Source organism: Podarcis raffonei, chromosome 2 (assembly GCF_027172205.1).
Source record: "Podarcis raffonei isolate rPodRaf1 chromosome 2, rPodRaf1.pri, whole genome shotgun sequence".
Classification (NCBI taxonomy): domain Eukaryota; kingdom Metazoa; phylum Chordata; class Lepidosauria; order Squamata; family Lacertidae; genus Podarcis; species Podarcis raffonei.
This window is the reverse complement of record NC_070603.1, coordinates 70045087-70062701: the sequence shown is the minus strand read 5'-3', so window position 1 is coordinate 70062701 and position 17615 is coordinate 70045087. Positions and strand designations below refer to the sequence as shown.

At 44.7% G+C, this 17615-nt stretch overlaps 2 protein-coding genes across 2 annotated transcripts; both read right to left on the bottom strand.

Annotated features, from left to right (window-relative positions):
- Nucleotides 1–2213: 2213 nt before the first annotated feature.
- LMAN2 (lectin, mannose binding 2) lies at nt 2214–8704 on the bottom strand. The gene is made up of 8 exons (XM_053377284.1): nt 8410–8704; nt 7736–7854; nt 7491–7608; nt 6652–6731; nt 6058–6219; nt 5424–5538; nt 5056–5175; nt 2214–3185 (listed from the first exon to the last, which is right to left on the bottom strand). Exons 1-8 carry the CDS (start codon nt 8687–8689, stop codon nt 3025–3027), a joined length of 1155 nt encoding a protein of 384 aa, XP_053233259.1. The 5' UTR covers nt 8690–8704; the 3' UTR covers nt 2214–3024.
- A 1240-nt stretch (nt 8705–9944) lies between these two features.
- On the bottom strand, nt 9945–17305 carry LOC128408081 (ADP-ribosylation factor-like protein 3). The gene is made up of 6 exons (XM_053377283.1): nt 16130–17305; nt 14896–15039; nt 14309–14425; nt 13470–13520; nt 12525–12710; nt 9945–12385 (listed from the first exon to the last, which is right to left on the bottom strand). Exons 1-6 carry the CDS (start codon nt 16145–16147, stop codon nt 12338–12340), a joined length of 564 nt encoding a protein of 187 aa, XP_053233258.1. The 5' UTR covers nt 16148–17305; the 3' UTR covers nt 9945–12337.
- Nucleotides 17306–17615: the final 310 nt, after the last annotated feature.

Here is a 17615-nt window from a genome sequence, read left to right as displayed (position 1 = left end):
AATGGCCTGGATTTTCTGTCTTGGTCAGACCACACCTGGAGTACTATGTCCACTTCTGGGCACCCCAATTTACAAAGGATGTTGACAAGCTGGAACATGTGCAGAGGAGGGTGGGCAAGATGGTCAAGGGTCTGGAAAGCAAGCCTTATAAGGAATGGTGGAGGGAGTTGGGTATGTTTAGTCTGGTAAAGAGGAAACCGAGAGGAGATATGACTAGCTACCTTCACTGCCTCCCCTTCATGGATCACTGCCTTGCCGTGGCAAAGGGGCTTGAATAACTCAGAAAAGCTATGAGCTATGCCTTGCAGGGCCACCCAAGATGGACAGGTCACAGTGGAGAGTTTTGACCAAACAGTGATCCACCTGGAGCAGGAACCGGCAAGCCACTCCAGTATCCCTGCCAAGAAAACTCCATGGCCACCTCATGAGAAGAGAAGACTCCCTGGAAAAGACCCTGATGTTGGGAAAGATTGAGGGCACAAGGAGAAGGAGACGACAGAGGATGAGATGGCTGGATAGTGTTCTCGAAGCTACCAGCATGAGTTTGACCAAACTGCGGGAGGCAGTGGAAGACAGAAGTAAGTGCCTGGCGTGCTCTGGTCCATGGGGTCATGAAGAGTTGGGCACGACTAAATGTCTAAACAACAACCACCTTCAAATATATCAAGGGCTGTCACATGGAAGATGGAGCAAACTTGTTTTCTCCTGCTCGGGAATGTAGGGCTTGAACCAATGGATTCAAGTTACAAGGAAGGCAATTCCAACTATGTAACATTAGGAAGCGCTTTCTGTGGTAAGAGTTGTTTGACAGTGGTATAGATGACCGCAGGTGATGGACTCTCCTTCACTGGTTTTTTAAGCAGAGCTTGGATGAGCATCCATCATGGATACTTTAGCTGAGATTCCTGCATTGCAAGGGGTTGGACTATGATGCCCCTTGGGGTCTCTTTCCAACTCTACAATTCTATGATTCTAAGAACAAGCACAGAGATGGGCAGAAGTGTGTCAGCAGGCTCCTTCTATGCCAGCTTTTAAATATCTGCTGAAAACTTTTATATTGAGCCAGGCCAATGCAAACAGTTAGGAGTACACTCCACACAATTATTATTAATTACATTTGCATACCGCCCTATACTGATAGATCTCAGGATGATTCACAACATATCAGGGTAGTTCACAACATGGTCTACTGTTGTTTGTTTTTAATTTTTTGGCTTTAAACTTTTTATGATTTGACTGGTTTTATATTTTTACAAACCACTTTTATATATTTTTATGATACAGAGGTATATAAGTATTTTCATAAATCAGATATCATTGTCCAGTGGAAAGTTGTTATTATACTTATCATACTTTCAGGCTTCAGAGAAGAACATATTCCTTCCATCTGCCCTGCTAAGAAGCCATCTGCATCTGGTCTTCCCTAAACTATTACCTAATGGCAACAATACTGTCAACTACCTAAACCAGGCTTCCTCAACCTCAGCCCTCCAGATGTTTTTGGCCTACAACTCCCATGATCCCTAGCTAGCAGGACCAGTGTTCAGGGATAATCGGAATTGTAGTCTCAAAACATCTGGAGGGCCGAGGTTAAGGAAGCCTGACCTAAACTGTTTCCATCTTAGCTGAACTATAACTTTAAGAACTGATGCATGAGTGTGTTTTCCTCCTCCCTTTTCATATTTTTTCCTTGTGTGTCATGTCTTTTAGATTATAAAACTAAAGGCTTGGATTATCTTAAAACTGCTCTTCACAAGCTCCTCTTTTAGAAACACCTGCCAGGCTGTAGTAAAAGACACTGACAAGAGTGTAGGGCCAACAGCAGAAGAGCCTTCCATAGCACAGGAATAAGCAGCTGGCAGCACTGGTGTATATACATGTCCTCGCTTTATCATTTATGTACTTAAATCATTTTAATCGTGTTCTTTAAGGGAAAGTGATCTATGTTAAGTAACCTCTCACTTTTCCAATTATTAAACATGAAGAACACTTAGCTTACTTACTGAGTTGAGAAGTGAGCAAAAAGATTGCAAATCTTTCTGCACCTAAAAATGCAGTTAAGAAACTCCTTACACACCTACATTTTTAATAATTCCCTGAAAATAATTCACCACCTGCAGTGTGAAGTGATACATACCGAGTCCAACATGAGCCCAAGCCACAAGGCTACATCACTCATACTCCATAAAATTAAGACAAACCAGCAGCTGAGGTCAGTTTTCCATTTTTATTTCACACACCCTCTCTTTCACCCATCATCTTGCAGACCCACACGCAGCTATGTGGCTATGGCAAGGTCCCACCACCAGAACCACCTAGTTCAGAAGTTTAATGCGATGATTCAGAGCAGGACCTGAATGTCTGTGACCAAATTTTGGCATATACTCCACAGTAACTGGAAAAAATCAAGTTCCCACTCTCTCAGACCAATGCAATCACAGGTTCCATCACCAAAGGGGGAGGGGGCGGGAGAGATCACATTTGATAGTCACCAGTTGTTTTGGTGTAAATTAGTCTCACTTTCAGCAGTAGAGAAAGAGCTGGTACTAAAAGGAAGTACCAAGGCCAGTGAGATTACAAAATACATTCAGTTCAAAACATCCACCTTGAAGGCGGCTTACGGGCCAGGCAAGAAAATTGCTGCCAGCAGTTAGCAGGACTCTGGAAATATTGCCCTGTTAGAGAAACACCAGCACATACTAGCTGGGATACAGAGTCATGCCCCATAGAGCAGGAACACTCACCTCGAACCACAGTTCTTTTCCCTCCTTTTTAAAAAAGGTGTTAAAAGAGGGGCTGACGGCTCTGAATAGTATTCAGAAAGAGAGAAAAGGTGCTCCCCCTACCTTCCTGATTGTTCTGACATATGTTGTCGGGCTTGTGCTGCCAGGTGGGGGGAAAAGATATGAAAATAATCCATGTATTTCTCTGAAAGAGCCTTTTCGAAGCCAGAGTCTATACAATTCTCCCTCCCCCCTGTAAAAAATATTCCCAAATGCCCAGAATGTGGGCTTGCTTCCCCCTCTAGTAAAATCGCTTGTTCCGCTCCTGGCGTTTCTGGAAGACCACGGCTCCCACCACGGCACAAACAATGATGCCAAGCAGAGAACACAGGAGCAAGAGGAACACCTTCCAGCCCGTCAAGGGCCCACTGCGGAAGTTTCCTGTCGGGTCATCCACGTTATCTAAAGGAGAGGAGGTGGGAAATAGAAGTGGAGAGAGAGAGATTTTACAACACACATCACGCTCTCAGGCTAGACAGGAATTGGGTTAATACAATCCCTAAGAATCAGCAGTCGAAATTTGCCAGGAGCCAGGCGCATTTTGCACCTGGTTATTGGCCACTTGTGACCAAATGAAGATGCCCGGGTGCCAGGATGGCGCCTGACGTCTCCCATCATCTGGTGGTGCATGCCTGAGGATCCTTGGATCCTGTTTTCACACACTAACAACACAACCTGCATTGCTATATTTTATCTGCACAATGAGAATGAATTTTAAGAACCGAAATGTCGTATTGAAAAATACGAATTTCAAGCCATCTGGCCCCAAAATGTCAATGAGGCATTCTATTTTGGTGAATGTAACCCTAGTATTAGGAGCCATTTGGTGCCCAGTTTATATATCTGAGTTTCTAACACTGCCAAGAATGCACAGAGTGTGTAGGGGAAAGAGGAGAAGGCATGCCTCCTGTCTCCAAATATTGCTCTGTTCCACCCTCAGCTGTCTTGCATTGAGCAGGAAGGCCTGAAAAGGGGCTTCTAAGCATATTTGGCTGAATGTACTTGGAAATCTCCCTGTGATCAGCTACCCTGCGTTATCAAGGTTCCTGATCACAAGAATGCTTCTAAGTATGCTCAGACAACAGTGATAAAATGACGTTCTCAGTGGTGCAGCCACAGAGGCAGACTGGTTGGCATTAACCCATGACAGGGCCTTTTCAGTGGTGGCTACTAATTTGTGGAATATGCTCCCTAGTGAGGTGAACCATTCACTAGGAATTTGAAAACATTCCTGTGTGTCCAGGCATTTAGTGACTGAAGAATACTGCTCTTGGCAACTCTGATACCATATGATGAAATAATGTTTTTAACTGTAACTGCTTTTAGAATCCCCACCCCCAATTGGGTGGTGGAGCAGATGGGGATCACTGGGGTATGGATGGCACATGCATACCTATACACTATTTTAAAGTATTTTTTAATCAATTCCAACTTTTATTATTATTATTTTATTATTTGATTAAATTTCTATACCTCCATTCACCTAAGGATCACAGGACAGTTTACAATATTAAACACAAAAATACGTAAGAAACTAGCAAACAAAGCAATAACCCCCACCTACAGTTTAAAAGGACATAGATTGGCTAATTAGCCAAAGGCCTGGGAGAAGAGGAATGTTTTTGCCTGGTCCTAAATATATTCAAGAAGGCACCAGGCGAGCCTCCCTGGGGAGAGCATCCCACAGGAGGGGAGCCACTGCAGAAAAGGCCTGTTCTCATGTTGCCACCCTCTGGACCTCTTGTGCTTCCAACATGCACCATAGCACATTTCTTTACAAAATACACATTGTTTGAATGCAGGAACAGGATTACAGATTGTCAAAATTCTGAGCTGCAGAAGAGAGCTTCTGGAGAATTATACCCAGAATTAAATTCAAGCCAGCCACATGATACAGATTTTATGCCTATCCAAGTAAACACATTTTACAACAATCCCAACTTGGGACCTTCAGATTACAAATGTTCATAACACATGAAGAAATATTTACTCAGAGGATTTAACTGAATTCGGAAGGACATAAATACTAGAATGCATGTTTAGGATTATAGCTGTCCTTGCACTGGGATTCCTAAGTGTTCCCTAGTAAAAGGGATCAAGATTTTCATTTCAGTCTACCGCTTCAAGCTCATCAAGGGTCAAGCGCAGCTCCATGAAAGTGAATGCTGACCATTTAGCATGCCCTGAAGAGATATGGGGATGCTTCCTCACATGAGGGAGCGATCTCCCGTTTGCTTCATGAGCATTCAAAGCAAAAGTACTAAGAACTCACCTTTTGGTGACTTGAGAAGGCTGACACTAGGCTCAATTTTTGTCCAGTCAATGTTTTCTTCCTCTGGTGGATGTTCCACCATCAGCTGAAATAACTTCATTGAGATGATGTCATGATTGTCTAGGAAACAAAGACATCAAGTTGCAGTGTGGTGGTACAGCTTATTTAAAATGCCATCTCTTAGAGAAAGAAGACTTTTTTTTAATAAAGAAGCTATTAATTCAGGAAGTTGACTTAAGATCCTCTAGTACCCAGTTCAACAGTACAAATGTATTGTCTTCACTTTACCTAAAAATGGCTCTACTTTACCTATAACACCAGATCTAGGCAACAGAGCCAATTCCACCTTATTGGCAAGCAGCCCTTACCAGATAGATCGCCTGTACCAGCAGAAGCCCCAAAGAAGTAACCAGTGGGCAGGCGGACTCCAGCAACATCAAAGCAATTTTTCCATTCATTTTTGTCCTCCACATCAGTCATCACCTGCAAAATAAGTGTCATCTTGGATGCGAAGAACAATCCAAGTTTCACTCTCCCAACCACATAAAAAACCTTACAAGCACACTAGAGCTTCAATTCTGAGGAAGAGAAATTGACCATACCATACTATATTGTCTGGACAATCGGTTCTATATTTTGTATCTTGCTACCTTCCCCAAACTGGACCTCTCCAAATGTCGTGGACTACAGCTTTCATCATCCTTGACCATTGACTACCCCAACAACACCTACTGGATGCTGATTTGCAGGCATTCTTGATTCCCATTGCATAGCTTTTCCGAAACACCCAACAAGGTGGTTGTCAGGCACTGGAAAACCACTGCACAAAGCATTTTGCAAACTCGATGCTTGGTACTTCCAAATGATTGAAAGGCGAGTTGTCATAATTGGCCCACGGAGTTGCGGGGGAAAGATATGAATCTGGCCCACTGGGGCAAAAAGGTTCCCCACCTAAGGCAACCCATGAAGAATGCATTCAACGTAGTACCCCAGCCAACTTACTGTCAGACGTCCCCGGGAGTAACGGATAGCCAAAAAAGTGTCATGGTTCCGATTACGAATGTCAGCTGTGCAGCCTGCCAGCTCTGTCCAGCGACCATCTTTGCTATGGTCGTATGTCAGGGATCCATTGTTCACCATGGCAGAGATGTATGGAAACACACGCTGCACAATAAAAGTAGCATGGTTTTAAATCTTCTGCATGTAGCTCTTACCCTGAATACTTGTGAAGCAAACATATATGCATATGGAAGCTCCACTTGTCTGTGAGACAATTCCAGTTAGTTAATATTAAACCCCAAAAAGTTGTACCTTGGATCCAAACGCCTTGCAAGTCAAACATTTTGGCTCCTGAATGCAGCAAACCCAGAAGTGAATGTTCCAGTTTGCAAAAGTTATTTGGAGCCCAAACGTCCTACGCAGCTTCTGATTGGCTGCAGGAGCTTCCTGCAGCCAATCGGAAACTACGCCTTGGTTTCCAAACGTTTTGGAAGTCAAACTGACTTCTGGAACGGATTCCGTTTGACTTCCGAGGTACAACTGTGCTTGGCTTGCAAGTACAAGCAACCCTCAAAGCCAGTGTGTGTCATTACTTACCTCTGTAGCTTCATCATTTGGGTAAGTGTCCAGGAAAATGGCCAGTCCATGGAAGTTATCTTTGCTGCCAAAGACAGGGCCTGAGCAGGACAAAGCAGAGTATGGTGACTAGATCTGCATCCTTGCACCACTGAACAACATAATCCAGCCAGGCAGAACTCTGCAGATTAATCTGTAGAGAGCATCATTATTTCCATACAGTTTGAAGCACTTGAATGTTGCCAGCAAACATTGTAAGAAAGGTTGTATTATTTTCAAACATTCTGCACAAAGAATATAACTAGGATGTTATATTCCTACTTCTCGAACAGCAGCTTTTCTACTATGGCACATGCATTATCTCCTATAGAAACATGTCAAGTATGTAAGAATTTAGATCTAGTTGTGAAACAACAATAAAGCATTTGCACACACATTCTCAAGCAACGATGAGCTGATATGTAATTAAGAATTCCCAGAAGACCATGCAGCAGTGCTCACCCAACATTCTTAAGAGCTTACTATGAAGGCCTAGTTTTCACTGAGATGGCAAACCTGTCTGAGCTGTGCCACTACAGACCGCAGGTAGGAGCTCACATGACTGAATGTTTCTCCATTTAAAAACATCCCTCTACACAAATATATATGGGAATAGGCATAAGGCTGCAATTTCATATATATATATATATATATATATATATGGGAATAAATATCACTGAACTCAGAAGGACTTGCTGCACCTTATAATGCTAGGCTAGTTTAAGCAATTTAGCTCAGAAACTATCCACTCATAACTGCATTTGGGGCCCAGAATTCATCACAGTGGGATACCACCCTGACTATTCAACCCACTTCAGTACCTGCAGTAAGGCGCTCCCGAGTATACCACAGAGCAAAACCATCTCCGTGCAGATTTTTCTTGCCTATTCCATGGATCTTGAAATGGACATGGAGCTCCCAATCCTTTAGGAAGCAGGGCTAGAAGACAGAATATAGTAGCCCTAAGCACTTTTGAGAATGATTCACACTTTGGGTATTGTTAAGTAGGCAAGATCACTGCTAGTCTCATCCCACTACCACTTTTTCCATGCAGAAACACACTCACCACTCGGTTCCAGATTGAACCCTCCTTACTGCGCTCATCAGGGGTCAATCGAACATACTGGCTGGTCAGCATTGTACTCCCCTGGAAATCCCAGAGGGGCATTGAACTGGAGCCAACCCCTAAAACAAAGAAGATACCATGGAAACCAGAAGTTACAGACTAGGCACAAAACCACCACCTCACAAAAATGATGGGAACTGTGTTCACTTGTTCTCCCCGTTCTTTGGCCATGAATAATCAGCAGAAACCGATTATTCATGGCAACTTGTTGGACATGACTCCATTAATTTATAATATATTATTTACCAGGCAACTGGGGCTTTCCTCTGGATCTGTAAGATCTGCGTATTACACAAACCACAGCCTCCAATCGACCCCCGCCCTGCCCCTCCTGGCCTTCAAACTGAAGGGGCTCTCCTGGGCACAGAAAGGTCCCGCCTGGTTATTTATGAGGGTCCTTCGAGAATGTGTGCAAAACGAATAGTACTGTCTCCGCGGCCCTTTGGTTTTCCTCTCTACCTCCTGAAGTGTCAAAACCAAGTCTTCCCCTTGGCCCAACTCGACCTGAACGTTAACCAGGGGCAGCCAGGATGGAGAAAGGCTCGAGAAAGGCGGGCGAGAAGGAAGGGGCGGGCGAGTCGGGGGGCAGCAGCCCCTGCCCACCCCACACGCACCCTGGTAAGGCTTGATGAGCGAGTGCTCTCTTTTCAGGTGCTCGCTGTTGCCGTCTGTGAGCTCCGCAGCCCCTCGAGGCACCGACCCGGCCAGGAGGAGCTGGAGGAAGAGCAGGGGCGGCAGCGCCATGGCGGCCGCCGACCCCCGCAAGCACCGCGCGGATCCACCGCCTCCCCGACCCACGACCATCCTACTCCCTCCTGCCCTTCTTCTTCCTGCTTCCGGTCGACCCTTCGCCCGGAGGTAAAAAGGAAAGGGAACCAAGGCAACCGAAACCATCGACGTCGGAAACTCTCCGGTCTCTGTAGGCCGGAACTCCGCCCCCCCAGCGGCTGTAGAGATAGGAAAAGTAAAGAGTGAAACGTATCCTCCTGTTACCGCATTCCGGGGTTCTGAGAGCGCAACGTGTCGGCTTGCGAGTGGTTGGAGCGGGTCAGTTAAAAGTCGCTCCTCCTCCTCTGCTGCCCCCACCCCGGAAATATCGGACGCTGCAAGGTTTTCGTGGCCTGCTGGTTCTCAGCCTCAGCAGCACCCGCCCTCCAATCTGCAATATGGTGGTTGTTAGCAATGGACTACCTAGCAAGGTGGTTGTGAGCTGTTTCTCGGCCGACTTCTTCCCTCCTGGTTGAGTAAGGGAACAACACTGAATTGAGGAGTGGGTGGTTCTAAAGCCTGCTTAGAGCTCCAGGGCAATCCTCAGGGATGGCCCCACCCGCAGCTTCATTTCCCAGCACAGCTGTTCCCGAGGGCAACCAAAGCAACTTCCAGGTCCCCAGTCCAGTGAGAAGCCGTAAAAGGGTCTTGGGAATCCCTACCACTCAATAACTCGTGCCTTCTCTAACACTTTGCTCAACTTTAAACTGGATTCTCTGTATTTTTTGTTTTGGTTTTTTTAGGAGAGGCCCTTTTAAGGTAGGAGGGGGTGTCTCTCCCTTAAGGAAGCATTTAACATCTATCAAACAAGATAACTTCCTTCTCAAAGATATGTGTCAAAACCACAAGTGGTGGGGCTCGCATCTTGTCAGAATCCTAGATCTAGCCACAATCGTCTCCAAAGGAGCCAACTCTTAGAGGCCGTGGGGGCTTCGGCCCCCACAATAAAATACTTGCAGGCACCCCAAAAGTTGATGGGCATTCCCTTTCAAATAGTGTTTTTGAACTGTGTCATGTGATCGATTATGCAGGGCGGGGCTTACCTGGGCCCCCACAATCTTTTATTCAAGTTGGCACCCCTGATCTTCTCAGTAACTGAATGTGGCATCCAGGTCCAAAGGTATACAAGTGACTTCATCCGCAAACTGGAGGACAGGCTGAGTCCTCCTAATTTGGTTTGCTCTTTTTTCACAACTTAGGTTGGCTAACCATCCAAACAACATTACTTTGCATCTGGCACTGAGCTACATGTGACTGTGACTCTTTCGTTGTATTGTTTCACGCCACCCAAATCTCCGAGAGTTGCGAGATTCCAGGGATTCCAGGCACTTACCCAGGGTTCGTGTTTCATTTTGGGAATGAGGCAGAGTGTAGACTGTGGTGCCTTTAGGATATACAGTTTATTTACACATATATACAACCTTAGCCTACAAAGGAGGGGTTCACAGCATTAACATCCCAAAAGGTTCTTGTTTCTCTCATAGCCACAGCCTTGGAGTTTACAGACATCCAACATTGCTCTGTCTCTCTGTCTTCTCCCAGCTTGCTGCTTTACTCTCTAACTCACATCACTGCAACTCAACTCTAAACTCTGGCTTCATCCTTTTAACTAACCACAAGCTGGGGGGGGCAGTCATGTGCCGTCTCACACAGAGCCCCTTTCCTTTCTTCCCATTAATGGCCCATCACCCAGGCTATCACCTCAGCCAAGGAAGCCAGCTTGGCTTATATTTTAACACTTGCTGGATCCAAGAGATAGAAAGAACTCACATACAGTCTACTTCTTCCCCAATCAAACTCATAACAGTATGTATCTATGTGCCTTTCCCTTGGTTAGTTTTGAACTGTCCTCATTTCATTGTCTTTTCAGCTAGAAGTTGATTTGCCACTAGTACTTTACTTAACTACACAAGGCATTACTTAACTACAGTCAGCTGGAAGCAGAAATAAAAATTATGGTTCCACACAGCACTTGACATAGTGCTATATTGTCCATAAAAATCTGGCAAGATCCTATTGTATCTTCACTTAGAGGGACGTTCCCCTGCAACTGTACCTTTAATGAATAGGTTTCTCCCTGCCCCTTTCTCTTAAAATAGCCAATTAGTTGCTTCTTGTTCTCTAGTAGCAGGGGCCCAGAGAACTGACCCTTAATTAGTTCCCGTTCCTTTAAATGGCTTTAATTGATTTCCTTTTTTGAAGCCACAGCAATTTCTTCTTCTAATTATTGGTACAATTACCGTAGCAGAATAAAAAAGTAAAATGTAACGAGCTATTGCTTGGACAACAATTAAAGCTCCTTTCCAGGAAACAAGAACTGACTAATTAAGGGCTAACAACACAATCATAATCACGTCTACAAAGAAATATGTCCTATTGAATTTAGTGTGGTTTACTTCCAGGAATTCCTTGGCCAGGAGTGAGCAAGAGCAACTAGCCATTTTCAAATGAGCAAGGAGTAATCTATTGACTAAATGGACGGTAGCCCTTAGAAACCTCAGGGATATTGTAGTTCCATTAGTGCAGGAACTGCATTTTGAGAGAAAAAAATACCACTACAAACCAGGAATGGAAAAAGATGGAACACAGAAAACCCTGATGTGCAATGGGTTGGCACTAGTGATAACACCATAAAAACAGAGTTTGCTTGATGTACAATCAAAGAAAATGGCTAGTGTGGAAACAGCCAGAGGCCCCCTCATTTGATCTGTGTATCCTGGTATTGAAGACAAACAACTCCCATACAGCAGTGAGAAAGATGTCCTAGTTAACCCAACTTTTGAACCACCAATTCAGAAATTACCAGCCTAGAGGCTACAGGCCACTTCATTGAAACAAAATTGCCCTGTTATGGCTCCACCTCTGGACAGGGTCTGATGGGAGTTCCTAAATGAGCAGGAGCATATTCACGTTTAGGGTGTGCAATCTTTGCCCCTGCTTTCCCCTACAAAGATCTTCATGGGTAGATAAAACTTTGGCAGGGTGGTGCTTTTGTTTTCCAGTCCAGAGAAGTGGACAGTCTAATTTTTCTCTGTCTTTTGTAGGAGGCTCAGGAATCACACATAGTTCCACCCCACAATTTTCAGGGATTCTTTTCTGCAGCAGCTCTTCCAGGTCAGTTCTACAGGAGAGGGTATTAACACAGGGAAAAATGTTTTCCCTAGAGATCTGTGTGCCTGGCTTGTTTCCTGTGGATTTTGTGGCCCAGTTAGGAATGAAGGAAATTGTAAAGCTATTTAGCCTTAGAGAACTTTTGCTGTCATCAGTAAATGCAAAAGGGAATGTAAATAGAAGTGCAAGGCTGGAAGCTGTAGAATTCATTCATGGAGTCCAGTGATGGCCAAGTGCAAACGTTTTGTACAGCTTATTTGAAAGTAATGGGTGTATCTAGTACATTAGTAAGGTGAGCTTATCATACCAAGTTGTTTGCAGAGTCTATAGTCAGTATCTGTCCAGTGAGAATATGGATCTTTTGCTTTAAGTTCATTTTCGCCATTTTGTGACATGATCACAATTATAGTTCCAGGACGATTTTCAAAAATCTAGTATTGCATCCCTTATTACGGTATGCTTGCAGGAAGAGATTTACTTATTAGGTCAGATATTTCAGAAAACTCAGGAAATCATTTCAGTTCAACATCCTTTCTCATCTTTGAATCTTGGGCCAGGTCCTGATGGTACCTTCTGCTATGAACTTTTGTGCACCACTAAGACTGAGGCCGTGGCCCCTGGGGATTCTGTAGATATGAAAATCCATTCCTGCGCTCAGCATTTTCATTTTTTCCGACTTGTGATCTCGCTGCAAATCCAGTTCATCCCATCCTAGATAGATAAAAGAGAGACAGTGATTAGCAGCACTTTCTGGGCTCTGATTCCAGCCATGAGCACCTCCCTTTCCCACTCCCTACAGAACTTCACGATGTGCCACGTTATCTCACAGACACAACACACCCCTTCATACCTGAATGCCTTCACCAGATAAGGCTGAGCAAGCTTGGATTTGCCATGGCCGGTCTCGGTACGTGTGCAGGTTGAGCCCTTCAGCAATCTCTGCTGCGGGGGATGCTGTTGCTAGATCCTGCTTGTTAGCAAACACCAACAATGGGACACCCGTGAGATTCTCATCTTCCACTAGTTCGGACAACTCCTGCCAAAGATAAAGAGAACGCAGTGGATTCTGAACAGGCTCATCAGAATCAAAGTTACATCAAGACCCACCCAGAGGAGGTTATATTGCTAGCTGTGGCATTCAGGCACAAATTGTCATCACCTCTACCTAGAACTAGTACTTGTAATGTACTCTTTTTCACAAACTCCTTTTTTGAATGGTAAACCCAGAGGGGTAGGGTCTTGTCCTTCAAGGGATGTGTCATAGCTGTTCCTTGTTAACTGCTATGAGCACAGGGCGGGTGGTGGTCATAATACAGTGGTACCTCGGGTTACATACGCTTCAGGTTACAGACTCCGCTAACCCAGAAATAGTGCTTCAGGTTAAGAACTTTGCTTCAGGATGAGAACAGAAATCGTGCTCCGGCGGCGCAGCGGCAGCAGGAGGCCCCATTAGCTAAAGTGGTGCTTCAGGTTAAGAACAGTTTCAGGTTAAGTACGGACCTCCGGAACAAATTAAGTACTTAACCTGAGGTACCACTGTACAGTTGATTCTCCCATGATCCATACCTTCTGAACCCGCTAAGCTAAAGGGGGTAAGGAGAAGGAGATGTGAGGTTAAGACACCAAGCAAGCATTCTGAACACTGGGTTCTACTTCTAGACTCTGCTATTATTTGACAATATTTTCACCCCTCACAACACTCATTCCCAGGTGTGCAGTTCTCCACAGTCCAGATTACCAAATTCCTGCCATAGGTAGAATTATGGGATTGGAGGAGGTAAACTGTCTATCCTACCTGCCCAGTCTCCTCAAAGCGTTTCTGGTCAGCACTGTCAATAACATAGATCTGAAATGAGGAAAAGAAGGGAATCATCTACAGCCCAGCACTATTCCTTTGGTCCTAGCTCCTCTTACCAACTCCTAAAGCTTTTTGGTTTTTGGCAGCCCCAAGACATCTTGCTTTCTAAGGTATGAAATCCAAATGGTGCCCTACCCACCCCCTCCACACATTGCGGCTGTAGAAGTATAATAATAAAGTAAATAAAATAACAGTTAGTTGTCCTTTGATAATACCTTCTAAATTCTGCAATCTGAGGCCGATCAGCTGGCACTGCCTAAAGCCTTCCAGATTGGTGGTTCCATTGCATGTGCAACATGTCATTGATACAATAATAGCACATGAGAGGTGGATTTATACTTGAGCATCCACACATCATTCCACTTTATTAGTTGTTCTGTGATGCTTGCTCAGTGCTACCACACTATTGCCACCTGGAGGCGAATGTTTGCATTACAACGGAACAAAAGTAGGACCAAAAAACCACACCAAATCTGGAACATTTGTAGCATGAAAAGTTAAATGCTTTCAGCAATGGGACATGTATCGATTGGAAACAAAGCAGTATATCCACCCCAAAACTTTTGCAGATGTAACAGTATTGAACATGGGATCGTGTGCAACCGTCCCCTGTCCCCAATACCATGATGAACATAAGCAGTTATGAATGTACAGCGCAAAGGCTGTCTGGAGGGCACTGGATATTAGGGCTAGCCTTGCCTTAATTTGGTAACTTGTGTGGTTCCAGCAGTCAAATTTCTACAAAGGCAGTTTTAGGGGCTGAGCCCCACACTCACCAGAAGGTCTGTGCTGCCCAGGTACTTCTTCCAATAGGCCCGGATCGCCCGCTGCCCTCCTATGTCCCAGACATTGAGCTTGAAGCCATGAGAGTGGACACTCTTGATGTTGAATCCCTTCACAAAAGGAATCAGAAGAGGTTGGATAGGGGAGAGGCATAGCAGGGACCGCATGCTTCCTATGCTGAAGAATCCCCACCCCGTTGCGCTGCTGCAAGCTACACAGAATTTGCATGTGGCCCAGTTGGTGATGAGAACTCAGAAGATGGGCAACATCTTCATCAAATATGCCCATATATTAGAAACTTAAAAGCAACTCCTCCTCCCTCGTCCCAATGCAATGTCTTAGCTACAAGGCTTGCCTGAACAGCACAGGGGATGGGTTGCTCTGAGAGAGCCAAGGTGCTATTGCTGGTGTGTCTGAGCTCCACACTGTGGGGATGAGAGGAGCGTAACAGCAGGGGGTTGGTTAGGATCCTGACTGCCAATCTGCTCCATTGACTTTATGTAACTGGTTATCCAATTCCTCCTTGCCGCACAACCCATCCCAATCCCTCAGTGCTGATCTCCTTTGCCGCTGTGCTTACCTGTGTGGGGGTAATGGTGCTGACTTCTTCCGATGCCAGGCTCTTGAGCAAAGTAGTCTTTCCGGCATTGTCCAGCCCAAGGAGGACAATTCGCAACTCCTGCTCTTCAGAGCCTTTAAGCTTCTGGATGACGGAGAGAAGGCCCTAGGCAAAAGCAAAAGCAGCATTTACAGGCTGGGATCTTTATTCTAGCTGCTGCCTCCTAGAGAGGGCCCACCATGTTTTTAGAGCCTTCATCCTTAGACAGTCACTTGATTTTACCCACCAGTCTTCAGAGCTGACAATGGGGCCATTTTACCAGCTTTTACCAGCTTCAGAGAAACATCTCAAAGTTCAGCTTTCTCAATTTGTGTTGATGATTATTATGTAATGTTTTATTATGTTTTTATGTAAGTTGCTCGAGAATGTGTAGGCAACCCAGTCAGATGGATGGGGAACAAAAAAAACAAAAACAAAAACAATTTATATACCATTCACAACAACAACAATTTATATACCATCCTTTATCAAGGCTATGTAGAACATTAAAAATACTTTATAGATAAAAACATAATAAAAAGCATACTGACAGACAGCCCAATAATAAAATAGTCATCATAATAACAGTCAGCTCCCCCACACTTTCACAGGCCTTAGATTATTGAATAGCCATGTTTGGACCACCCTCATTTTCCCTGCTCCTCTCACACATGAACGGTCCCACCAGCCTCCACCATGGGCACCAGGGTTGCATCCTGCAGCTTCTGGTTACCATTCCATTTGCGTTGTGTTGAGAGGTTGAGTGCTGTTGCTCATGTAGCCAAAATGGTGCCATCCATGAACAAGAGGGAGATTATCGGCAGGAACCTCAAGGTTTACAGAAGTACCAGAAATATTTCGGTGGTGGTGATGGAGATCCCCAAAACAGCCCAGTGAGGACAGATGGTGCAGCAGGCACAGAATTCTGGCTGACTTTTGGGGGGGGGGCAGGGAGGAAAAAACAGGCAACGGAGGAACAGAAGGGAATATTGCCGTGGCAGGCATGGCTGACTGAAACAGTGAACAGCCACAACACATTGTTGCAGCCCCCATGTTGCAGATATTAAGTGTAGATAGTAATCATGGTGGGTCTGTAGAACCAGTTCTGGGGAGCAGACTGATAGCAAGTCCTGCCAGAGAGTAGATGCCGAAAGAGTCATTCTGTGAATACTAACCCCCCCCCCCAGTATTTGTTACAGGATCAGAATTCACTCACCTTTTGCACTTCACCCATGGTCAGGCTCTCTACATCCTCTGCAGAGCCAGCCGTGGACGCGCTCTAGGCTGGTAGCTGGGTCCCCACTGCGTGACTGACATGCCTCACTCCAGCTGGGGGAAGGAAGAGGATTAGGACTCCAGAATTAGCTTGTGTTTCTCAATTTACCCAGGGTGTTTAGTAATACCCTAGGTAAATCCCCCTACTGCCAGCTGTCGCCCTGGCTTGACCCAGTCCACTCCTGAAGCTCCAGGCAAAAGATGCCTGTCTGCCCAACCAGATTTAAACATGTAACAAGGTGCTTGAGTATTTTTGGTTAGCATCTTAGCTTACGCAGTTCAGGGTGGAAATTTTCTCTATCTGGGTGACTTGATGGTCTGACGAGGTTGCTCAGGTCCTCCCTGCTCCAACCCAAAGGAATGGTAGGCCCAGCAGTGGAAGAAAACTTGGTGTGGAATCTAAGGCTGCAGACTTCACCACACATGATTTAATGCATATTTAAAGTACATGGAATCCCCTAAAGAATCTTGGGAACTGTAGTTTGATAAGGGTGTTGGGAATTGAAGCTCTGTGAGGAATAAACTACAGTTCCCATGATTCTTTGGAGGAAGCTGTGTGCTTTAAATGTATGGTGTATATGCACCCTTGGTTGGATAGTGTTCTCGAAGCTACCAGCATGAGTTTGACCAAACTGCGGGAGGCAGTGGAAGACAGGAGTGCCTGGCGTGCTCTGGTCCATGGGGTCACGAAGAGTCAGACACGACTAAACAACAACAACAACAATATGCACCCTTGGTTCAATTACTATATAGGATTTCCTGCAGCCTTTCCTCGTCTTGCTTGAAAAAAACACTCTTGCTGCGGCCTGTGTTTTGTTAGCTCAAAAATGGAAAAGGTCCCAACTAAAGAAGAATGGCAACTTAAGCTGACAGAATATGCACAGCTTGCAGACTTAACAAATAGAATGAGAAAACAAGAACATACGTTTAGAGAAGATTGGAAAATGTTTATTGAACTGTACGTGGGGGTAAATTGTATACACTTGAAAATGTTGGCAGCATTAAGATAAATTCAACAGTATAAATGTTTTGATGGATGTAATAATGGAATACTGAATGGTTTAGTTTTTGTAAATGCAGGGATTTATGATATGCAAAATGAACCATGGAAATAGAAGGGAAGTCACTGATATTTTAAGGATGTTTAAATGAGTATTTTAAATTGTAAAACAGAAAATTTACACACACACACACACACACACAAATATATTGGGGGGGGGAGAAAAAAACCCACTTGTTTTCATTTTTTAATGTTAACCAGAGCCATTTTAAGGTTTTGTGGGGCTGCTTTTTTTGGAAGGTGCACTCCTCATAGATATATTGTAATACTAATTATTGTGAGACCGCTGAACATAGTCAAAAACCAAGGAGCAAGATTCCCACAAGACCCACCAGAAGAAAATGTAAGGCATTCCGCTTTTTCCTCA